General features: G+C 44.0%; 1 protein-coding gene across 1 annotated transcript in view; it reads left to right on the forward strand.

Annotated features, from left to right (window-relative positions):
- The window catches only part of Vstm4 (V-set and transmembrane domain containing 4), an 83199-nt gene extending 58347 nt beyond the window's left edge, over nt 1-24852 (forward strand). Inside the window, exons 6-8 of the mRNA XM_057770219.1 lie at nt 270-376; nt 1680-1741; nt 23570-24852. Coding sequence (XP_057626202.1) covers nt 270-376; nt 1680-1741; nt 23570-23695 — 295 coding nt within the window. The 3' untranslated portion in view covers nt 23696-24852. The remainder of the gene's footprint in view (nt 1-269; nt 377-1679; nt 1742-23569) is intronic.
- Nucleotides 24853-25498: the final 646 nt, after the last annotated feature.

Below are 25498 nucleotides of genomic sequence, written 5' to 3' on the forward strand. Positions count from 1 at the left end.
TTGTCTAGAGAATTTGAATTTTGAGCAGCCCATCAGAAGTCTCAAACCATCTCACCTCATCATCTTTTTCTTGGCCAAGAGAGAGTGGAGACTTGTTGACATCTCTGGAGACAATGTCAAGCATTTCCTGTCTAACTGTGAAGTGGCCCTTCCTTGAGCACTTCCACAGGGAGCCTTCAAGAGCTTCTGAGCAACGCTAGTTCCTTTTCCATTCTGGTTTTCAGTAATGAATAGACGTTGGCTTCATCTGAGCCCAATTTTTTCTGCAGCTCAGGGGAGACTGTCACCAGTGTGACCAGCTTGGTCCCACTGCAGCCACAGAAGGGCAAGAGGCAGAAGGAGAAGGCAGATGTCCCACCTGCAGTCCCTGCCAAAGGTAAGAACAGGACCTGCAGTTTCTCACGTGAAAGCCACCTTGATTGATGTAGGGGTGGGCCTGGACTCAGATGTCGCATCAGGGCAGAGGAACAGTAGATGGATGGAGGACTTGTCATTCAGTGCCACGATAGTGCAAACAGCCCCACCGAGATTCTAGACATAGCGATGAGGTGGGAAGCAGGGAAATGTAGGTTTGACCATTAGCATCATGGTAACTCAACATGCACAGGAAAGCCCATACTGAATTTACTGTGAGGTGAGGTAGGGCCTGGCAACATCTTCTTGGCTCTTAAAAAGAAAGAACACCTCTGACGTTTTAAAGATGTATGCATTCCATTTCTGACGTATTCTACTGACGAAATGCTCTTTCTGTGATAGGTTATTGTATAGTTGCTATTTTTATTTAGAGCAAAAGGAATGAGCAAGAAAGGGGTTTCTTAAAAGAAAGAAAGGTGTGGCTCTTACAAAGATCAAGACTGTCTGTGGACACATCCTGTTTAGATACTTAGACTGCCCTATCTAGATGCTCAGGCATCAGCAAATTTGAATTATGGCTATAGGAGAAAACTTTAAGTGCATTTTATCTTTTCCCTGGGTTCTGCTGGTATCCCACTGAACCCTGTGGAAGAAGCCAGAAGAGATGTAGTTGGAAGGAAGGAAGTTTGGGAGGTGTGAGGCCTTGAGCAGGAAGGGACGCAGGTCATTTCAGATGGTACTCACGCCTCTCTCTTGTGTCAGTCACTGCAGGGTAGATACTGTGCTAGTGACAAAAGATACAAATTGCACTTTTCTAAACTAAGTCATAGAACTGGGCTTTCAACTCCAAGTTCAAGGCATGGCAGTCAGGACTAGTTACGACACTTGAGGAAGAGCCTCTGTGTGCTTCTACTAAACGGGGACATCAAGGAGGGACTCCTCCTTGATGAACTCATGGGACTGTGTCAGGGTCAGCTGTCATCCTTGGGGTCAAGGGGAGATCAGCATCTCCAGGGGAAAGTCCTACCTCAGCATTAACCAAGGGCTCCTGGTTGTCTCCCACACCTTTGACTTCTGTCCAGGTGGCAGAGGCCTGTACAGGACTGTCATGACCTAGTCCAAGGGAGGCAGTGCCGTGTCTAAAGATGAGGGGATAATTCTCTTCCAGTTAGGGGTACCCAAGGATACCTGCTCCAGAAGCTTGAGCTCTTCTTGGGGTAGGAAGGCTCTGTCGGTCTGCACACAGGGTGCCTGTGATAGTCATGGAAGGTGGGCATTAGGGGCCTTGGAGGAATTTCAAGCTAACACTTGGTATCCTTCCACAGCTCCAATAGTCACCACTTTCCACAAACCAAAGCTGCTGAAACCACAGAGGAAAGTCGCCCTGGTGAGTAACTTCTCTGTCGCTCTGCTCCCTCTAACACAAGAAAGAGTGCAAGGGTCCAACAGTACCTCTCTGGGCTCTAAATGTGTTAAAAACTCTGTTACCTTTGTTCCCAAAAGCACACTCTCTTCTCAGATCAGATTTTGAGTCCGTTTTTCTCCAGATTAATTCCTTCTCTGAGTGATCTTCCAAGAAAATCCAAAAGGAACTGTCTTCCTCTATAAATGTTACCTTTCAAAGACAAGAGCAAACACGGCACATACAGAAGGGTATAAAACAGAAAGTGGACCTTTTTGCATCAATATACCTGATCTGAAGAATCTGCTAGGGTCTTTCCAGTAAAACAGGCTAAACCCTTTTTATAGTGTAATAACTTTAGACTGAGGAGTCATCTTTGAGGTATCAGAGTTTTGTGTGTCCTTCACCCACTGCTGTTAACGTCTTACATACCTGGGGTGAATTGTTGTAAGGCACTGGTTCTCAACTGTGGGTCATGACCCCTTTGGGGAGGTCAAATGACCTTTTCACAGGGGTTACATATCGGATATCCTACAGGCTATATATTTACATTACAACTCATAATGGTAGCAAAATTACAGTTATGAAGTAGCAACAAAACTAATTTTGTGGTTGGGGGTCACCACAGCAGAAGGAACTGTGTTAAAGGGTCTCAGCATTAGGAAGGCTGAGAACCACTGCTCTAAGGTATTAACCTCAGTATGATGTCTATCCACCCCTTCCACTGGTTGTCCACTTTGGATACATTCCAGCACCCCACAATAGATGCCTGAAAACCATAGACTGTGCCAAACCCTGCAAACGCATGCTCCATTTTCTTCACACATAACCCTGATAATGTTTGGTTTCTAAGTCAGACACAGTACAGTAATAGTGGCCAATTCTAACATGGAGTGATTATAACATGTTATAATAAGATTTATTTAAAATGGTTATTTAAGAACTTATGAATTATTCAGTCCTGGAATTTTCCTTTTAAGATTTTCGAAGGGAGGTTAACTGCCTGTAACTGAAACTGATGATGGGGGAGGGGCAGCAGCGTGTCCTTAAGATGCGACGTCCATTTCAAACCATGGCGAAGGCCATGCCTGCCAGGTTCCTCACTGTTTTCTCCTGTCTGGCCACCTCTCTGTGAGAAGCCAGTCCCAGTGTCCAGCTAACACTCAGAGCAGGCAGAAGAACTTAGGCGCAGTCTTTCAGAGGAGAAGAAATCAGAATTTGTGGACTTGGTTACAAATTGTTTTAGAGAGCCGCGTAAGGCCTGGCTCACTTGGGTCACACTCAGCCTGGCCTCTGTCTGACGGATTTTCTGCGGTGGCATTTTCAACGACAGTTTTCTACTTCCCCCAGCCTGTCTATCTTGGTCACTTAGAGGTCTGTAAGAAAGAGAGGCCCCTTTCCTCACTTTTCATCCGCTGGTTCCTTTGATGCCAGTGTACGCGTGGACATTTCCGTGGTGTTTTTAGTGTCCTCTGTGCTTTGTTTTGTTGCTAACATTGTTAAGCAGCTGTACTTATGCTGTGTGTGTGAAAGAAAAAGATTGTCAAGCTATTCCAGTGTCCACGACAGCAAGCAGCAGTTTATTGGAGCTCTCTGTGTGTTCTTCACTGGACATCCGATGGTGTGCATACAATAATTCACGCATGTCCTTTTGCTTTCTGCATGTCACCAGATTTAATTTTCACTGCAAGACTTGTCCTTCATCTGCCAGTTTTGTCTGTGAGGACACTCCATTTAAGGGAAGTGATGGGTGTGTTTCCCCAGTCAGCTGGGAGACAGTCACCGGTCTTGAATCAAAAACTTCCTTTAGTCTATGGCCTCCTGGGCCCTTCTCCTTTATCCATTAAACAGAAACCTGGTTGTGCAGTGCATGGCTACAAAATGCTGTCTTAAGTGGTTGTTATTTTTGTGACTTATCAGAGGATTGGTTTTAACAGCACTTAAAATACTGACTGCAGTCCCAGCACAAGGGTTCTTTGCTGACCCCTTTGTCTGTGTGTTTGTACGAACTGATATGCTTCTGTAGATGGGGACTGGGCATAGGAAATTCAAAATAAAACTTATTTCAAAGTTTTTTAAGAAGTATTTCAACTAAAGGTTTCCGTGTGTGTGTGTTTGTTTTATTTAGTTTATTTTGTTTTAATGTATGGGTGTTTTATCTGTGTATCTGTCTGTCCACTATATTCATGCAGTGACCAAGGAGGCCAGAAGAGGGAGTCAGAGATCCTGGAACTGGAGATGGTTGTGAGCAGCCTTGTGGGTTCTGGGAATTGTACCCAGGTCCTCTCAGAGAGCAGTCAGTGCTCTTAACTGCTGAGCCATCTCTCCAGCCCCAGGGTTTCTTTATTGATGTTAAAACTTCATAGAAAAAATTTTGCGTAAATATGTGAAGATATAAAGTATGTAATAAAATATGTGTAAATGGTCAATGAAGCTCTTTTCACAAAAAGTAGATTAAAGTGGTTATAAATATTCAAAATAATTGTTTTTGATGAAATCTTCCCCACTTTTTAGTTTATGTATTTTATGTACACGAGTGTTTGGCTTGTGTGTGCATGTGCGTGTGTACGTGTGTGTGTGTGTGGTGCTTGTGGAAGTCAGAAGAGAGCATCAGACCCCCTGAAACTCGAGAGGCAGATGACTGTGAGCTACCGTGTGATGCTGGGAACAGAAACTGTGTCCTCAGCAAGGACGACAGGTGCTCTTAACCTCTAGGTTGTCTCTCCAGCCTCAATGAGATTTTTTTTACTAACAAATCTTTAAATACAAAACTATCTTTTGATCATTTAAAATGTAAAGAATTTTTAAAAAATTTATATCAAATTTTTATAGTCGAGTTAATTTTGATACCTGTTTCCACAAATAACAAATCACAGGGGGAAAAAAAAAAGAACTGACCTCAACCAGGACTGTCTGGCCAATATTTTAGAGTCAAATTACCAGGTCTAGTATCTGTAGACTTGAATGCATATTAAGATTTATTGCCTCAGGACGCTAGCATTGACCTCAGTCCCAATTTGGTCGATATTTATTTCTCAGATCAATAAGTCTTGATGGTAGCTGAAACTTAAGTCAATAGCTACTTGTTGCCTCATATAGGCCTTAATGGATAATTTAGATAATAACTTAAAAATACACACACACACACACACACACACACACATACACACACACACACACACTGTAAAAGGGTACATCCTGGCTGGGTCCTAGGCTCAGTACCCCACAGTCCTTTCTAGAAACTCACCTACCCTCTCCTTTGAGAAGAAGGTCCAAGAACCTCCACTCACTTATTGACCACCTACTGTATGCCAGCTTCTCTTCTAGATTGATCACCTACTGTATACCAACTTCTTTGCTAGGTGTTTCATGATTCCTGTCACTTGTCTTCACTATAGTGTCAGCCAGGTGACATGCATTAATCTCAGTGTTTGCAGCACTCAAGTGACTAGGAGGTCGGGTTATGTTTTTAATGTTTCTAAGACAACGTGACCATTTACAAGAAATGCATATGTTAGAGATGAATGGTGATTGGAAAGTTTTGTTGTTGATTTTGTAAATGGTGAAGGAACAAGAAAGTAAGCTAGGGAGAGGCCTTTTAAAACCAAGGTATCAAAACTGCTCTCCCCTTGGCTTATTTAAACAATACCAAATGTGACGATCTATTTCCAAATTTTGCTAGCCGGGATTGAGGCCCGGTTCGCACTGGTTCTTCCTGACCTCTGATGTTGCGGTCTGCCTGGTAATTCTGCAGGCTTACAAGGAGTCTTTATTCTAATATTGGCGTCCTTCATCGTCTGGAGAGAGAGAGAGAGAGAGAGAGAGAGAGAGAGAGAGAGAGAGAGAGAGAGAGACCACACTCAGAAAGTAGAAGTGTCTCCTGGAGACAAACTCAGAGGCAGCACACTTATCTAGCAGGCCTAGGTTCCTGGGTCTCACCACTACCGTAACAGACAAATAAATAAAACAAACAAATAAACAACAACAACAACAAGCCTCTGGGCCTTCAACACACTCTGGAAACAGAGGTACCTGTTTGTTTGTTTTTGTAAATTGAGTTATGGACCCCAAACTCACTGAAACCTCTGGGGACCCCTGGTGTTCTCAGCCTAGTCAAGCACAGCCGTGGCCTTGCCTGGGAGCCTGTGAACTCATTCCCATACTTCCAGGGAAAGCCATGACCACTTCTTTGTTTCAGAAGAGTCAAAGTTCTCCCCTAGTGCATCTGATTTGTTTGGTTATTGTGGTAGGCCAGTTTATTGATGTAGAGGGTGAACAGGGGGAGAAAACACAGTGTCTGGTGTGGAAGCAAACCCAAGTTTAGAGGGAGAAAGAACATTGGTAAGGGGTGACGTTCGTAGCACCCCAAATTAATGAGAAACAAAGTGAGAATCATCCTCAGGGTTGAATGAGTTTGGCGCCCACTGTGCCCCAGTCAGCGTCCTGTCCTCTACAGCATGCCCGCGAGGTCCTCCTCCCTGTTATTAACCCCCCTGTGCCAGGGTGGCTGAGGGGTCAGGCCACCCCTATTGTCCCAAAAGAAAATGAGTTCTTGTGAGCAAGAGAATGAAGACAGAAAACAGGAACATCGTGGGCTTAATTACCACGAGTTTCCCGGTGGGTCTCATTCCCACTGTCTTATTCCCTCCGATCCATCCACAGCATTGCTGCCTGGGGCCTTCCTAAAACTGCTCCAACCCCGTCATTTCCCCGGCTAGAATATTCCAATGGCTCCCCTTTGCCTCTGGCATGAACCATGGCTTCCTGTGTGTGGGAGAGTGGAGGCCTGTCATCGTCTGTCACTGCTTCCTAGGTCTCGTCCCCCCTCCACCGCTGGAACATGAGACCCCATGTGGTCCAGGCTTTCCTACCTGCATCTGCCGCCCTCCTCATGCCCCCCAGAACTACTGTTTGATCCCCACAAGGTTTGTCCTTGAGGCCTCCTGCTCCCACTCCTCCACAAATCTGGTTCCACCTGTGATTTTAATTTGGGCTCTTGGTTGAATATATTTGACTGCCTTGTAAGGTTGAATACCATGCCTTCTGGATCTGGGTCTTTATTCCATGTTGTAACCTGTTAAAAGTTCCTTTCTTCCTAAGACAGAACTACACGCCACTGCATGGATGTATCATGTAACATTTTGTGCCCCCATTGTGCAGTCAGTACTCAGTGAGTTGACACCCATTTCCAACTCATGTGAATACTATAAATATAAACACGTCTATTTAGGTCTCTTCTCTTATTTCTGTAAAGTATGAATACAGATGTAGGTTTGCCAGATTGACTGACGTATTTTTGGTCGGAGGACTCACCACATTTTTGTGCCAAATCAGCTGCACCATTTTACACCTCCACTATTAATACACAAGGACTCTGATGTCTCCACATCCCTGTCTTTTCTTCCCTTCCTTCCCCTTTTTCCTGCTCTCCAATAACCTTCCTTCCCTTCTTCAACCCTCCTTCCTTTCTTTTTCTCTAGTTTTTTCTTTGTTTACCCTCCTCTTCTCCATTTTTCATAGTGGCATCCTAATATATATAAAATATCATTCCACTGTGGTTTTAAAATATGTGTTTCCTTGATGATAAGTAATGCTGAACATCTTTCCAGGGTCTTGCTGGCTACTTTTGCCTTCTCTGAAGAAATACTAATCAAGGTCTTTGTTCATTTTTAAGTTGAACTAGGTGTGTGTGTGTGTGTTCATGCACTTTGGAAGGCTCCTTTTATGCTCAGAGCACTAAATATTCATCATATAGCTGATTTGGCATTAGTTTTACCCATTACAAAGTCTTCAGTAAACTCCGCCGTCTCATAGAAACCCAAAGATCGAAATGCTCAGTGGTCAGCAAGGTCACTCCTCCCACCAGAGCTAGAAGGACCCTGTCCACGGAGTCTGCTTCTCTGTGCCTGGTGAAAACCATGCACTGATCAGCCAGGGCCCCTTGCTTCTTTGTTTACACGGCGCTTTCCTCGAGCCCTGTTTTCATCACCCAGAACATATTGCCAAGGCCAAAAAAGACGTTTCCTTCCCTCAGTCGTAGAAAAGGGCTCTGAGGCCCATTAGGCGTCAGTGATAGAATTCTGAGAGGATTTTAATAATATTCCAGATCCCAACAAAATTATTTCCAGAGGACATGCTTTTCAGGTTTCTTGAAGGATGTTTATAATAAGCCAGAGAATTTCTCTTGTTGTCGTTAATGTGCTAGAACTGGTTTCAGCTAAATTTTACATGAAAAGGATATATTAACCTGCATAAAATATGTTCATAATCTCAATTTAAAATTAAAAAGAAGGAAAAAACCCACAACCACATGTACAATATATTGCCCCAAGTAAAAGCCTTGGGAAAAAAACAAAAACTTTGCTTGTACCAAGCTAGTACCATTTTTACAGAGATAAAATTTCTATGCCCCCCTTGGTGCACATGCACAACCCATTATTGTCACAGGGAGTTATGTATGTTGACTGGAGGGGGAATCCATGCTGAAGCTTTGAGCGGGATGAGAGTGGGGAACACAGAAGTCGTTTGGTTTCATGGGCCGCTCCTCCAGAGAGAGTAGGCGCTGGGGCTTCCAGAAACCGGAAGTGATCAAGAGCAAGTGAAAATGAGTGAGTCTCGTGCTTAGGGAGTCTGTTCACCGGGACGCGGGGCGGTTACTTCCACGCAGCAGGCCACAGAGTGAGCGTTGAGTCACGCGTCGGTATCCATGTGCACCTGGCAAGTCAGGTGCCTTTCTGCTGTTTGAGAAGCCAGCAGCAGTAGGTTGAGGCGCTGATGATTGGTGGTGGTGGTGGTGGTGGTGTGTGTGTATGTGTGTGTGATGAAGGGAAGCTTCTAAGACAGGGTAGTGTACTAGGGACTCATTGTGAACCTCACTGTGTGTGTGTGGGTGGGGGGAGGCTGTGTGAGTCCTGGCTGTAGAAGTGCCACAGACGGAGGCCGTCTCTCAGTAGTGAAGGCCAATAAGACTGGTTCTAAAGGAAGGCAAACTCCTTTACTCACTGCATGGCTGGTCCATTCAGATCACCCTTCCAGCTTCCACCCTCATTCTCCCCAGTGTCCACTGAAAACTGAAAGGCAGTGTGTAAGGAGCTGGGCAAGGCGGAACCTGAGCCTTGGAACGACCTGGGAAAGGTGATGAGCCAGCCTGTAGAACAGCCCAGGTGGCAAGCGGGCCTGAAAGCCCAGCAGGTCCCAGGTCCCACCCCATAGATGACTTCTCCTGGTGTCTAGTCTACCCAGTGCTTCAGGGACAAGCTGGGCCCCACTCTGGGCAGCCTATCCCCTGTGTCTGCAGGGGCTGTCCCTTCCCTGAAGAGCCCTGGCTTGCCTTCCATTTCAGCCTAGCTGATTGGCTGCCTTTATTGGGCACTTCATTTCTGAGATGATTGCACTGCTGGGAAATTTTTTTAAGAAACTTTTTTTTGCTCTATGTTGTTTTTGTAATCTCGTGAAACAATATAATTTCTGCGCTCACATTTGACGCTTTTAAGCCTATTTCATTTAAAAGCTCGATTTTGAACAGAGTATGTCGGAGTTGTTATTAAAAGACTTTTTCAATCTCAGATGGAGAACTCGAGAAATGAAGTGCCATTTTTGGAAAAAAGAGAATACAAACCATCAACACATCTAAGACATGCATCCACAGTACCATGAAATCTCTGTGTGAAATTCTGAGCTCACAGACAAACAGTGGTGCATCTGAGGGCTCCTTTTCCTCTGACTGGATTAAATTATAATTTATTATTATATGTGTCTAGAGATAAATTTATTTCCCCCCCCCCGCCAGTGATAAGGACTGAACCCAGGGACTTTTGTTTACAAGGCAAATTTGGGCTCTAGCGATGGGTTAAATTCTCAACCCCTAAATTGATAACTCATCAATGAATACATATGATGGCCAAAGTCAGTTGTATAAAGCTTGGAGTGTGCATAAAGGTGAAGAATGCAACTTATTAATATAGTCTATGCACACTCATTGCCCACATTTCATGTTCTAATGTAAATTTTACAAATGATCAGGCATCCTCATTGTCATTTGATATTTGACCTTAATACTTAGACTGTATCCCTGTGTCCCTGTGTACTGTGACAATGGCCTGATGCTGCCTTGATGGTTTTGATGATGGTGGCAATGGTGATAATAAAGATGGTAATGGTAGCAGTGATGGTAAAATGGTGACGAAGGTGATGGTGTTGGTTATGATGGTGAGAATGGTGGTGGTGGTACTGGTGATGATAGTGGTGGTGATGACGTCGATGATGATGATATTTCAGTGGTCTTTTCCATGTTCAGACCCTGTTCTAATACTTATCAATAAGGAGACACATTTAATTCTGGGACAACCCCCTTATTGTCTCCATTTCACAGATGGGATGAGGTAGTGATGGATCAAGAAAGACACAGAATGTTAACCTCTGGCCTTCGCACACAAGTCCATATTCCCTCGCTGGCATGTCAGACCTGATCCAACCAGGTGCTTGGTGACAAGTCCCTATTTCCCCTACTATGAGTCTGTTCCTCCTGTCAAAAGCACTTAGTTCAGTCAGTTGGTTCTAGGGCATTATTTTCTGCCCTGACCTCACCGGACAGGTAGGACTATTTTGACAAGTTAGAATTTCCACATGTTACAATACAAAATGCAGTCCCTTTCCTAGGCTGTCATTTCTCTGTCATGGCCTCTGGTATATTCTTCTAAGTATTGCCTGCATAGCACAAAAGCCTATCCATATCTTTGTTTATATCTCTAAAAATGTATATTTATATATTTTATGTATGTATATATATGTACATTTTTAAGCCTGAAAATCATGTGCCTATGTTTTACTCCAAACATAGAACTCAGTTGTTGCACTTCTTAGTAGCATGTTACAGTAAAGTCCCTGAAGATGTTAAAGAGAGAAAGGAGTTCATGAGGGACAGGTCTGGGCCCTCTTCCTAAGGTGGGAGACCTCTGGAAGTATTTTCAATGATAACAGACTGGCTTTCTTTCATTGTCTTAGTCAATTCACACAAGTAGATGCATATTCTGAACTGGGGAAATGGATTTGTCAATAAATTATTCACCTTGAAAGCCTTGAAAACTTGAGTTCAAAACCCAGGAACTTGCATAGAAGCCAAGCATGTTTGCACACACCTTTGACCCTGAGATCAGTGAGAGGTCCTGTCTCCAAAAGATCATGTATAGAATAATAGTGGAAGACTACTGCTGTCAGTCTTAGGCCTTCATGTATACCTGCACACATATGTGTATACACATGCACTACACATGTACCACACATGCACTACACACAAGACATGCAGTACACATGCGCTACACATGCACATGGATTCACCACAGACACACACACACACACACATACATTCAGGTACAATGCAGTACGTTCATAAATAGCTTAGGTGTGGGAGAAAGAAACAAACAGATGTCCAAAGCTTTTGACCAGCTAGTTTAGACAAATCAGTGAACTCTGGGGTCAGTGAGAGACCCTGTTTCAAAAAAGAAAGCAATGATGGATCTAGGAAGACAGAGAATATTAACCTCTGGCCTTCACGCACCAGTACATATGCACACACAGAAACATTTGCATCTCTCTCTCCCTCCCTCTCTTTCACGTGTACACACACCCATGCTTCCCTAGACATGTGTCTTTCTGGAGCTCAGTGCAAAGCCAGTGTGTGCTCCAGTCCACTCTTACCTTACTAGAGAGACCAGATGTCTCTGGCAGCTTAGTCAGCCACAATGGGCTTTTGCACATCTGCACAAGTCAACCAGAAAAGCTATCCTTCAGGACTGCTTTTGTTTTATCCTTTGGCTGAACACTTGCTGGACGCAGCCGTGAACAGATTTCAAGTCACTAGATGCTGGGATGGAGGACCATGCTTGCTACTTATTAGCCATTGGTCACAAACAGGCTGTTTGTCTACACTTCTGCACTTGTGGGATGAAGATGACTTAAGAGTACCTTCTGCACGGGGTTGTCATCACACCAAGAAGTATCAAGGTGCTATTGTCATATTCTAATGGAAAAAGACAGAAGATATGGAAAAAGACAGAACTTTATAATGCCAAGGAACATGACATGCTGTGACAGCAGTAGACTCGGGCAGGGGGCAGGGAGGAACTTTGCTTGATAAGGATGATACCACATCCGAGCGAAGGTTTGATCATAGGAGGGGTCCACCAAGGTACAGAGGAGACTTCCAGACAGAGAGGATGGTGTGAGCAAAGGCCCTGAGGTCATCCCTGAGCAAGGAGCACTGCTCAGGTGTGTCCAACAAATGCGCAAAGACTAGGATGGCTGGATTCTGATCGGCAAGGAGGAGGACACATGGAGTAAGCAGGAGAGGCACGGGGTGAGGTCCTCAGAGCCTGATGAGAATGCTGAGTCTTACTGTGAGCTTTACAGGTCACCTCTGGAAACTTGTTCCCAGCAGTGCTTTAGCTTCTTCCTTGGCAAGGGTCTATTGTATACTGAGTTTATTTGGTACTGACTGGCTTTGGATGTCCGTAGCTCCTAGCACACAGTGCTTCCAAGGACTATGAATTTTTTTTCTCTCCTCTTCTGAGTATATCCAAGGAACCAATTGTGAAGTCAACAATTTGGGAGAACCTCTATAAAAGTGATGGCCCTGATGGTGGCAGTAGGGCCGCACACACAGCATTAGTCCTGGCATGAACTACTACTCTGTGCGCGTCATGTGTGTCATTGAGTTCCATCCTTGAATGTCACCCCGTATGAGAGACATTATATAAATCCTGCACTGTAGATGAGGAACACAGGCCTAGAGAGGTTGGACGCATTGCCCGGAGCCATGCGGCTTATGAATGGCAGCCTTCTTTTTTTCTGAGAGCCAGGCTCTTGAGCATCACCGGAGAGACCCTTGAGTGATCCAGTGCATGAAGTCTTATGATGATACGGTTAAAACTGGCAGATTCTCAGGTTACCCTCATGGTTGGAGCAGATAAGCAAACTCTCTTTTCCTAGGCAAAACCATCATTGATAGTTCTCAGGTTACCCTCGTGGTTGGAGCAGATAAGCAAACTCTCTCTTTTCCTAGGCAAAACCATCATTGATAGTGCTGCCTGTAGAGGCACTTTGGGAGAGGAGCTGGAGGTTCATGCATCCCTGGTTCATGTGGGAAAGAAGATGAGTAATTGTGTCAGCTTATGGAGCAGTCGCTGTGTAGCCAGGAGGAGTTTCAAGTACGGGAGCCTCACTGCGACCATTATCCACAACCACATTTCTGTTTGCAAAATGTGGCTTGTAAAATCTGGAGGCATTCATCTGTCAGCTTGCAAAATCTTGAACCTATAAGGTTTATCCTTGGTCTTTCTATGTTGGCTTCAACGTGTCACGTACACAAATGGTGACTTGTGACTATTCCAAGAGCTGTTAGCCTGGGCATGTGGCCTTTTATAGTACTGAACTGAGCATGTTCTTTAACAAATGGCCTTTGAACTCTTTGAACTCAAGAGCATTGTGCGAATTTGCTTGGCTGGAGACTTCCCAGCAAGTTCATTTAATCCATGATATCAGCAAACTACACTAGATGAAATCTTTGTCTCCACTTCTCTTCTGAGTTCAGACTTTCTCTCTTCTGTAGTCCTAGAGTACATTGAACTGTTGGCCGTCAGACTCTACGTAAGTCCGCAGAGGTTTGAAACGGAGGCAAGAACCTTCTGGGCTCAGACTTTCTCTCTTCCATAGTCATCGAACACTGTAAGTCCACAGAGGTTTAAAATGGAGATTAGATCCACACATATGACCCTTCAGGTCAAGGCAGCAGAACAAGAGGGTGCTTTGTACTGTAGACTTGTAGGTCCCTTGTGTCTCTGGACTTTAGCTCAGATCATCAACGCATTCTTTGGTGAGCAGTCGCAGCTCCGTACTAGCTTTGGGAATGTAAATCATTCAAGGTCTTGAGGCTACTGGCCCACCTGGACCTCTGGCCCCAGCGGTATAAGTCATCTCAGAGGCTACTAGTAGACACTTTTCTTGGAGTGGGGACCCTGGTAAATGAATGACCCCTACTACCAGGAATTGTAGTATGTTCTGGTGACTGACTTAGAGTCAGTTACTTGAATTTCTCCAGTTCTTCCCAACTCTTAGCTTCATCTCGCCACTATCCAGCAGCTATTTCCCACACGTGCTGACCAAGGCAGAGCCTCTCTCTTGTGACCTCCATCTACCCCATACTGGTCAGTACCTGCTCCTGTTCCAGAAGCCTCGTGTCTTGCGTGAGAACAGGGAGGTAAGAGCCTGGGGGCTTCCTAGCAGAATTCTTCCCTGTCCCTTTATCACCTCCTCTCAATGATGTCACTTTGGTATGGCCTCGTGTTGTGTGGCCTTAGGTCTTCCCTCTCTTCACACCGAGCCTACCATCTGATGAGGATGAGGTGGGTCTCACCCTTCATCCTCAGACCCTTCAGTTGGAGCTCACACTGCCTGGTGTGTGATGGGAGTCTCTAGCCAAGCCTTATGCGGTTTATGGTCCTTCTCTCCTTTCCCCATTGGTGTCTAATGCCTGCTTCTTAGTTAGAGTTCTATTCCTGAGAAGAAACACAATGACCATGGCAACTCTTATTTTAAAAAAAGCCTTTAATTGGGGGTTTCTTACAGTTCGGAGGTTTAACCCATTGTCATCATGGCAAGAAGCATGGCAGTGTGCAGCTAGACGTGGTGCTGGGGGAGAAACTGAGACTTCTACATCCTGACCCACAGGCAACAGGACGTAACTGTGCGCCACACTGAGTGTAGCTTGAGCACAGGAGACCTCAAAGCCCCCCTACAGTGACATTCTTCCTCTAACAAGGCTGCACCTATTCCAAGTAAACCACACCTTTTAAAGTGACACTCTCATTGGGCACCATTTTCTTTCAAACCACCACTACCTGCTTTTAGGGAAAGGGACTGCTGCCCACCTGTCTGGGTTCCCTAGATACCAGCCTGTACTTCCAGCCATGGGCACTACCTTGACTTGAAGTACTGTACTGTGCTGTTCATTTGATTTTCCAAGGGACCAGATCTCAGGCAGGATGGATGGCAGGATGGATGGCTCTGATTCCCTCATATGTACCTGGTACTGTGAAACAGATTTTTGCAATTTTGTTTGATTAGTTTGCTATAGGGTAGTCCTTGCTGGCTTCCAGTTCATCCCCCTCCAGCTTCCCCCTCCCAAGAGCTGGGATCATAGGTGTGTTACCACTCCTAGCAGTTCTTGCCTTTTCAAAGGCAATGGCCACACCTCACAGGACAGAGGTGAGAACCAAATGGGGTGGAGAAAGTTAACTGTCAATGAGCTGAGTTCTGTTCTCAAAAGGACCAAGGCTAAGCCACCACACTGAGTTACCTCCCAAAGCCACTTTGGGACATTTACCACTTCTGTCTTGGAAAAATATTTCTTTTGCTGGTTTTCCTCCTTGATTTTTATTTAACACTATACCAAAAAAACTCCAGATCCTTTCTTCAGAAATATCAACATATATGTTTAGAAGCGACCAACACAGCTCAATAGTGTAAGTTCATCTCCAAGGCATGTTGGTGGCAGCATGATTGATGGGCCTAAGACATACTTTTCCCTCTGAGTATGGGTGTTCAGAGACCACTGAGGTTCTGGGTGGGGGACAGCAGAGTTTGCTAAACATTCGGCTTCAGTATCCTTACTGGCCATGGTAGTATGTGAAGAGACTTCGGGGAGACTTTGTTTTTTTACCAGTTCCTTCTCTGTTGAATAAAAAATGAGCACTTATCTTGAAGAGAGAAGAGGAAGTCTGCCCCTGACAATTCTCTTGGTCTCCTGGGGAAATGGATTCCTGATCCTGCAACTCTGTAGAACTGCTGGCTAGGTTGGAGCTCTAAGGTGACGTGAGCGCAAAGCTCCTGTGTCCTGGGTATTGATCTGTTGCTGTGGTAATGGTATTACCTCACTGAACTCTTCGCATTGGCAATGGGCAGCCGCTGCAATTGCATTTCTGTCTTATTCCTGCAAACTTAATTCAACATGCACACCCAGCTGCAAGCTCTACAAGAAAGTATTGTTTTGCAGGAGGCTGCATAAGAGATCATTAAACCCCTGTTCACCTAGGAAGGGTAACTTTCAGTTGACTCCATGGAGATCCGTACACAAGCTGAAATCCTCAGAAAGTGCCCATTAGGCACTTGAGGTAAGTGTTGTGAAGAAATGCATGACTCCCGGATCTCTTGAGGTCGGCTTTCCTGGAGCCAGCAGGCTCAAGTCATTCCTTCCCTATGGGTGTACTTTCCATAACCATCATCCTAAACTGGGGCAGAGAAAGGCTTAATTTAGAGCTCAGAGAGGCAGCCTCAGCTGGTATCTTGGCCTCAGCAGCACCTCACCATGGGTGGAGCAGAAGGATGAGGCTAGGCGGCCATCGGGGCTCAGAAATTCTCATTCATGCTTATATGTAGAATGCAGAGACTTCCCACTGCATCCAGGCTGTAGCCCATGGATCACAGAAAGTCACAACACATCCTTCGAGCTCCTAATAGGCACTCAGCATGAGGAGAAGAGAGGTAACAATGCAAAGTGGCCTCGTTGAGTTGTGGGTGGCAGGTGGGCACACAGGGTCCTGGCAGAAAATATCTGCCTCCTCCCTCAGAGCCCACGTGTTCAGTAAGAAAGGTGAGAATGAGTTAGGGTTCACTCCAAGGCTGGGGTCCGTGTCACCTGGAGGCCAGGCCCCTTAGCTCAGGTGGAAGCAGTGCACCTCTGCCGCTGCTGTCTGACTCTTCACTCGCATTGGAGTTCACCACCCCGGCAGCACAGAGATACCTACATCCCTATTGCCTCTTCCTAATGGCTGGCAGTGAACATCAGCTGCCCAGCACATGGCTGGATTTACTGCAATTCAAGAGTTAAAGCCAAGCTGTAGAGGATGAGACAGGGGGAAGAAGGCATGTGTCTGGGAGGATTGCCTGAGGGGTGCTTAAACCTCCCGTTTCCAGCTTGCCTCCTCACTGAATAGCACCAGACATCCGTCTCTTTCTTCTCCAGTGTTGGCATGACATGACCTAGTGTGTACCTGTTCATGGGAAGGCAGTTCATCTCTTCTTTCCCAAAATAGCGTTTCTTCTCCCTCTATTCTGTGATCAGTAGGCTAGTATGCTCAAGATGCCATAATTGAATCCCATAAACAAAGTAACTTAAACGCCAGAGATATATTTTCCCTAAAAGGCTACAAGTTCAAGGCCAACAGGATCAACATGGCAGTGGATATGACTTCTGATTCCTCTCTCCTTCACGGTACCATTCCAGTGCTTGCTGTAAAGAAGTAGTCGCATCGGTTTAGTGTTAACTCTATCAACCTTGTCTTACCCCTTCTCCAAATGCAGCCACGTTCTGAGGTACTGGTGGATAAACAGCATAAGAGTTTGACAGTGGGGGGAGGGTGTCATAATTCAGCCCATAATTTCCCAGAATCTCTTACTGTCAAAAAAAGATCCTGGTTTACATGGTCCATACTGTTCTTGCTAATGTGTGAAGGATTCAAAGTGTACGTAGGTAGAAGGCATTTAGCTGACTGGATGGAAAGTGATGACGCCAGAATGTGGACTCACTCAGCACACATGTATTTAGCACCTTCTGTGGGGCAAAAGTTGTGTCAAAACACTCACATGCATCTCCTTTACACACTCACTAGTTAGTTACTAGTAATAGTAATTAATTAACCAGTTACTAATAATAGTAATTAACTAACTAGTTACTATTGCTCCTGAGCACCGATGGGAGGAATGCCCAAAGTCAAGTATCCACTGGCATATGAATCTCGTCGAAATTTCTCTTACCCCTCAGCTCTGAGGGCAGGTGAGGACCATGCTAAAGCTCTCCTCCCCCTCTCCATGAACATGACTGCAATGACTCAAGAAGAATTTGCTGCCTTAAGTGGACTGGTACTTCACTGCGTCTTCTCTGTCGCCTCTGATTAGAGAACGCCCTCCCCCAACGGTAGGAAGGAGCCGCTCTTACTAGTAAGAAATGTATGAAAAGGAGATCAAAGGGGATAAACAACAAAGGACTGAGGGTGTATAAGGTCCAGGTGACTACACACAGATGGCAGATCAATCCTGCATCTTGCAGACTCAACCAGTTAGTTCCATGCTGACGATATTTGGGAGAAATTGCATCTATACTGAACTTGGACAAACTTTTCCCTTTTTGCTTCTCATGACTTCCCAAATGATACAGTGTAGCAATGGTTTTTAGAGATTTTACACTGTACCTCATGCTATAATTCATCTAGAGATCATTTAAAGTGTACAAGAGCGTGTGTATACAAACATGTGTACATAGAGCATGACAGTTCTACACAAGGGCCTTGGGCACCCGAGGACATTGATGGCTGTGCAGCTTTTGGAACGAACACCTTGTGGATTTCAAGGGCTGTACATGAGGCCGGGCGGTGGTGGCGCACGCCTTTAATCCCAGCACTTGGGAGGCAGAGGCAGGCGGATCTCTGTGAGTTCGAGACCAGCTTGGTCTACAAGAGCTAGTTCCAGGACAGGCTCCAAAACCACAGAGAAACCCTGTCTCAAAAAACCAAAAAAAAAAAAAAAAAAAAAAAAAAAAGAAAGAAAGAAATCAAGGGCTGTACATGCAGTCAGAATCTTTGAGGAACAGCAAGGGAATCTGACCAGGCATTTCTGAGGTCTGGGTAAAAGACAAAAATCCCTAAAGCCAGAGTGCCCTGAAGAGGTGCTGCTGCTGCTGCTGCTGATCAGTCCCGAAGTTCTACTACCTGCTTTATAAAATCCAGCAGCATTGTGTACGATGCATGGTTAGGTGAGAGGCGCCTGGGTCCCACTGGGAAAGTGACTGTTAATGCTTTCAGCACAGCCTAAGGCTGCCAGAGGCTTAAGCTGACTGAAGCTCTGCTCTAAGGTGGCCTGTGTATTGTCTCCCTCTGATTGCGTATCTGCATCACAACATAGCTTCCCTGTATCCTCCCATATACTCGTGATCATCTCTAAATTACTTATCATATTAAATATAATGCAAATACCGTATAAGCAGTCAGTGTACTGTATTATTTAGGGAACAATGGGGGGAATGTGCACTTGTTTAGAACAGATGCAACTTTTCTCCAAACATTTTCAACCCACAGGTTTTTTTTTTTGTTTTTTTTTGTTTGTTTGTTTTTTTTTTTTTTTTTTTGCAGGAATCCCAGATATAGATGACTAACTGTATCATCCAGAGTACCACACAGGCCTGAAAGAGCTGCTTTAAGAGCTGGTGGTCTGTAGAGAACTCATAGAGTCTGGGACTGGAATTGATGTAGACACCAGGAATGGTGTCTTAGTTGAGCTATGTTGGTTTTGTCTAACCAAGGTTGCAGTGGGAGTACCTGGACTATAGCAATTGAGGCCTTGCCACAGGTCCCTTACCTGGTTCAGTCCCATGACAAAGCCCTTGCTACCTGTGATGGTTACATGACACTCTGTTCCTGGCTCCTGGCTTTACTATATCTGCTAGTCTTACCTAGTCATCCTAAGAAGGCAGAAACCATTGCTAAAGTACTCCTTAGGTAGACCTGAGCTTCCCTGAGGCATCAGTGTAAACAAAGGCAGGTTGGTGAAAAACAGTGAGGATACATTGGTCCATTTTTCTTGGCTGTTAGGACTTTATTTCCAGTTGATCAAGCTGGGGAGCATAGTTAAGCACATGTTTGATGGTGCTAGCCAACTGTGCCTGCCAGAAAAGCAATAGGTTTTTTAAAGGTGCCAAGCATTGGTATTATGCATCTTCTGCTGTAAACTGTATACACTTCACAGCCCTCAGCCTCCTGTGTGCGGCCTCATATCTTCAATCAAATTATTACACTCCAGAAATATGCATAAGGGAAATGATTGTACACATTTTATGGTGGGTTGTTGCTTGTAGCAGTAATTGAAGTACCTTTTCTACTTATGAAAGTACTAATTTTATTTGTTTTTATTGCTTTTCTAGATGCAATTATTTATTTAGTGTGCTTTGGTTTTATTAAATTATGTTTACTATAGGAACATCATAAAAATGTATGAAAACAACAGATCAGCCAAGCCAGCCTGGTGACCTGTATTGAGAAAGCTGGTGTTATTTTTCATATCCAAACATAATGAAATAACTTAAGAATAAACAGATAATCTACGCTAGAAAACAATACAGTTTTGAAGTAATGTAATAAAACAACTGGACAATATGATTTCATAAACCTGGGTTCTAAAATTTACATGAGTTGGGTTTTGAGTACTTATTGGAAGACACGTGGTGATCCTTGGTGGAATCATTACAATGTGAAATGTAATTAAAGCAAAAGGCGAGAACCTATGTGGGGTTTTGTTGGCTGCTAAAATGTGGATGACTTAGAAGCAATACAAAGGCTTTTGGTGTTGAAAGGTAAACAGAGGCTCCACATCCCTACATATGTACTTAACTTTGAACTTGAAAAATGGCTAGACCCTTGTGCACATTGCTCCGAAGCCTCCTGGGCCTCATATGCTGGCCTTCAGTTCTTTGTCCACCCTTTTGCCCCTTATTTCCTGCTCCCTCACTTATTTTGTCTCAAAAGAACAAAAGCTCTCTGCTTTGACATTCCATTTGAGAATCTTATATCCAATCAATGGTTTCTTTGTCCTGGACGTCTATAAGATAAAAAAGATAGAGGCACATGGGTTTTTTGTTTTGTTTTTTAGAGAGTGTGATTCAAAATAACAATAAAACAAAAACTGAAAACCTAAGCCTCAAATCTAACATCTAGGTTAGAAACACAGAGTTACTGAAGTGAAACTGTCGAAATGACTCTAAATCAGTGATTGCTTTTCCTTATCTAATTACAAATTTAAATTAATCCGTGCATCAGGTAAATAGATTTCCTACTGTAACATCGAAAAAGTACTAAGCAAAAAATATAAAGTATGAATCTTCACAATCACAAGTTTATACCCCTTGGTGTGCATGGCTATTGGGCTCTCCAGTTGCTGATTTCCAAGGGTAACACGTGTATTTGTTTGCTTACTTGTATGTAGGCACTTATAGTTTCTTTTTTCTTTTTCTTTTTTTTTTTTTTTTTTTTTTTGGTTTTTCGAGACAGGGTTTCTCTGTGGTTTTGGAGCCTGTCCTGGAACTAGCTCTTGTAGACCAGGCTGGTCTCGAACTCACAGAGATCCGCCTGCCTCTGCCTCCCGAGTGCTGGGATTAAAGGCGTGTGCCACCACTGCCCAGCTCACAAATAGTTTCTTAAATAACACTACATACAGACCATGTACAGCTCCATCAGTTTTGAATGATATTTGTGATACTTAGGGTAAAACCCTAGACTTTGCATAAACTTGGCAAGTAGCATACAACCGAGCTACACCCCCAGTCCCAGCTCCATGGCGATAAAAGATTACTCCATCTTGTGTTCCATTCTACAGATGCCCAGGTTTCTACTGAAGAACTTAAATTCTCTCTCTCTCTCTGTCTCTCTGTCTCTGTCTCTCTCTGTCTCTCTCTGTCTCTCTGTCTCTCTCCAAAGAGTAGAATAATCTCAACAGGAACAAATGAGAGAATATGACAGCTTGGGCAACTTTCAAGGTGTTTGGAAACTTAAAGATGAAAAGGCACACTTAGTGTGATTTAAAACTGTGACGTTCAGTAATAGTGATTGTGTCAGCATGCATGAGCCCACCCAAACCAGACCAAATCCAAGCGTGAAGAGAGGAGGGGAACACGAAGTCCCAGCCCTAGCCAAGGGGCTATGAAACGGACAGATCCTAGGGAAGGGACAGTTCCTCGAGAATGAGGATACTTATCATTTGATTATGCTTCAGTAAAGGCCACATATCCAAGACTATATGTGCAGCACACACTGGACTTGATGGACACACACACATGCATGCACACGCACACACACACACACACACACAGAGAGAGAGAGAGAGAGAGAGAGAGAGAGAGAAAGTTGAGTATTTAGGGAGCAGGGGTATCTGGGAGAAGTTGAGATGAGAAGGGGTGGTTGTGATTAAAACACATTGTAGGAAGTTCTCAAAGAACTGAAAACAAACAAACTGTGGATCTCTCCGGGTGACAAGGTTGTCTCACTTCATCTGTGCAAGAGCTATTGTGTGTCCTTCCCTAGGGCCCATGGGAGGCCTTTGCCCTCCTCTGCTTTGTTTCCCAGTGATTTATTGGTCAGGATCTTTGCTGAACTGTTAACCCCTTAGATAAAAGCTGCAAACATCTTCCTTGGTCTTACTCCTAAGATGGTTTTCCTAAAAGTTCTCCATATGTTCTTCTAATGGTTTTAGGAGTTTACATATTTTAAACTTAATTTGGGGTAATATAGAGTGTGATTTATTTTTTCTCTCAAATATCCCAACAGTATTTACTGAAAGATAACTTCTGGGGTCTCTAGCCAGTTCCACTGATAAGTGTGTCTATTCATCTGCCAACAGTACCGTATTCAAATTGGTTCAGTTGTATAGTTTTAATATCACCAGACTTGGACTGCGAGTTATTCATTTTCTTAACATCTTAATCATAGCAATCTCTTAATCATATTAAGAAAGCATGCAGCTGTGCCTGTGTCATTCAAAGATTGATTTTGTCAACAGTGCTTTTTAAATGTTATTGAATGGCTTTTTCAGCATCTCTCGAGATAATGATGAGGTTTTTCTCCTTTGATTGTTTACTAGTATAAATCATCTTAAAATACTGCACCGTGTCTGTGCTCCAGGGTAACAATCAACCTGAACATGATTACCTCTCACTGATGTGCCTCCTCCCTCTCCTGAGTAAATCTGAGTTAAAATCTATATGAACACAGAGTTTGTTCTAAAACACGTCAAGTTTTCCTTCGTGCTCTCTGATCAGCGTGATGATATGAGGTGGTCCTTCTCCATGGGAACTTCCTTCGGAGAGTCCTGCCAATAGCTCTCCCTGTGCTGCCAAGAGGCAACCCTTCCTTGCTGCCCCCCTGAAGGCAGTTAGCAAACTCAGATTGTTTACACTTAGCATTTACCATTTATATTTTCTGGGACATTATCGTTTTACCTGCGTTTCAGTTTTCCTCTTCAGTGTGTTGAGCCAAGCAGTCTTCTGTGTGAAACGGCCTTCGTTTATATTTTATTATCTTTCTTGTTTCCATTTTATTCATTCTTGCTTTCTTATATTTTTCCTTTTTATGATGATCATTTTTTACAAAAAAATATATTTTCCAAGGACTTGATTTTAGATATTTTTGTCCTTATCACTTTGTTTATTTTTGCTTATTTTGTTCATTTCTTAACCTCTGAAGTTTGATGTTTGAGTCCCATGTTATTAAAGAATAAATCACTTAATGTTCCATGACCACTGTTCTCTCTATACTCTTTAGCATGTAACAAGAAATATATTCTTCATTATTATTTTCCAGATACTCTGAATTTTTAGTTATGTAATTTCATCAATCGCAAAATTTTCTAACTTTGTTATTGATTGTCATTAGGCGCATTTCTGTCTACTGTGCATTTCCTTTTGGCTACTGTTGGTACTCTGTTTTGTTTTTCAGAATTAGGTATTGTCTGTGGGCTAGAGTCTAATGGCTTGTGTGAGTACTTGATACCAAGTTAAACATTAATGGCAGTGTCTCTTGGCAGAGTATGACATTCTACTCTGACGCAGTGAGCTATATCTTTTTATGTTGCTTGGTTTTGCCTGTGTTTTATTTATTTTTGCCTACACATTTCTCTTATCAACACAGTGAAAACATGCACTTGATCCATGAGTACCTGGTAGAAAACTTGACTGTGGTCAGCTTCATTGCCTTTTGCTTTTTTTTTTTTTTCTCCATACAGCCAAAGATTGCTGAGGAAAACTTGACGTATGCTGAGTTGGAGCTGATCAAACCACACCGCGCTGCCAAGGGTGTCCCCAGCAGCACTGTGTACGCCCAGATCCTCTTCGAGGAGAACCAGCTGTAGTGATGCCTCTCTTCTGGCTGTCACCTTGCTCCTACTTACGACACACAGAAACAAAAGCCCTATTTTTGTATCATCACTTGTGCCTTCAGTGTGATGGGGAATCCCTTCCCATGACATTCTCGTGGCTTCTGAGAGGTACACACTCTTCAGGAAAGAGTGGGGAACATTCTTTGGCCATGTTTCCTCAGACAAGAGGTCCCTGGCCTGATCCCGAGGTGCAAGGACTCTGCTTCCAAGAGCATCTGCTGAGCCAACCCTTATCACCTTCCCTTCTTTTCTTGAATCTTAATTTGTTTGAAAACAAATTAAATCTCAATTTTAATCTGCCAGCCTTACCGCGTCTAAGACATCAAGCACCCAGTTTGTAGCCACAGAAAATGCCTGTGGGATAGATGGACTCATGGATTCTCTGAGGTTCAGGTGGCGCTGCTGGGACACCCAAAGCACAGCAAGCCCCTGATGGTGACGGCAAGCAGCCGCTTATGAAGGCATCCGTTGTTGTTAGTAGGTGCTCTGAAGCTGGCCACAGAAGGGCATGGGTGCTGAGGTCTGCCTTGGGAAATTCTGGTACTCCTCTTTAGACCCATCCTTCCCCAGGGCCACAAAATTACCACTGTAAAGTGCTTATCCCCCTTTGGCATGGACCCAGAGTGACAGGAAAACATATTGTCCACTCTTTCCCAAAGACTCAACTGTGGGACCAGTGAGTACATCATGGAAGTGGGTAAAGTGTGCCAAACTTGGTCACCTCCCACTCAGGAGAGAGCAGATCTCTCCCTGTCTCTTCCATGTAGAAGCCAAAGTACAAGCCATGCTGGAAAACTATATCCAGGAAGACTCAACTCTTGGCAAGTGCTCTCTCCATCTTAGCCTTGGATGTGAGCTATGATGGCCTTGTGTGGATGTCAGGGGACCTTGGGACTTAAGACTGTGGGGGTGTTCCTCTGTGGACCTAAACAATATAGAGAGCCGTCAGACTTGATGGAAGTAGATCTGTTCTGTGAGAGTCACCTCGATAATCTGAGTGCTGTTCAGGATGCTTCTTGACATATGTGTGTTCTGCTGGCCATTTACTACACTCCATAAGCATTGTCTGGTTATGTAATTTACCATGTATATATGATAAATTATCTATTTTAAACACAGCTGGGTGTGAGTTTTGCCTTTTATATCATTGTGGCACTTACTTGAGTTTCTCGCCTCTAATCACCTCAGACTTTCTGTGTGTGTAAAAAGAATTTAATCCTTTCTAGGATTCTTGAAAGTTAAATGGGACAATAAACATTGTGACATTCTGGAAACTGTAAAAGCCACTTTGCTAAGGCACTTTGCATTTTAAAACAAACAAAATAACCAAACTTTTATTTGCAGAGTTTGGGTTTGAACCCAGGGCTTTGGCCATGATCTAACAGGCCCTCTACCCCTAAGCTGAATTCCTAGGCCTGTTGGTAGCTTTCAAACACAAATTTTTACCTGTAAACTTAGTCCTAAAGCTATAGCATCCACACAGTTCCAAGCTTCTGTGTGAGTATTTCTTGTGTTTATCGGAAAGGGGCCAAACGGAGCAGCTCTTGGTTTCCTGCAGAGATGGATGTGGAAGTCGATCCTCTCTGATGACACTCCCTTTCTCTGTGCCTGATACATGGTAAGAATAAGAATAAGAAGGAGGAGAAGGAGAAGGAGGAGAGAAAGGAGAGGAAGGAGAAGGGGAAGGAGAGGAAGAGGAAGGGGAACGGAAAGAAGAAGAGGAGAAGGAGGAGGAGGAGAAGGAGGAGAGGAAGAGGAAGAGGAAGAAGAAGAAGA

The sequence above is a fragment of the Chionomys nivalis genome, chromosome 5 (assembly GCF_950005125.1).
Source record: "Chionomys nivalis chromosome 5, mChiNiv1.1, whole genome shotgun sequence".
NCBI lineage: Eukaryota > Metazoa > Chordata > Mammalia > Rodentia > Cricetidae > Chionomys > Chionomys nivalis.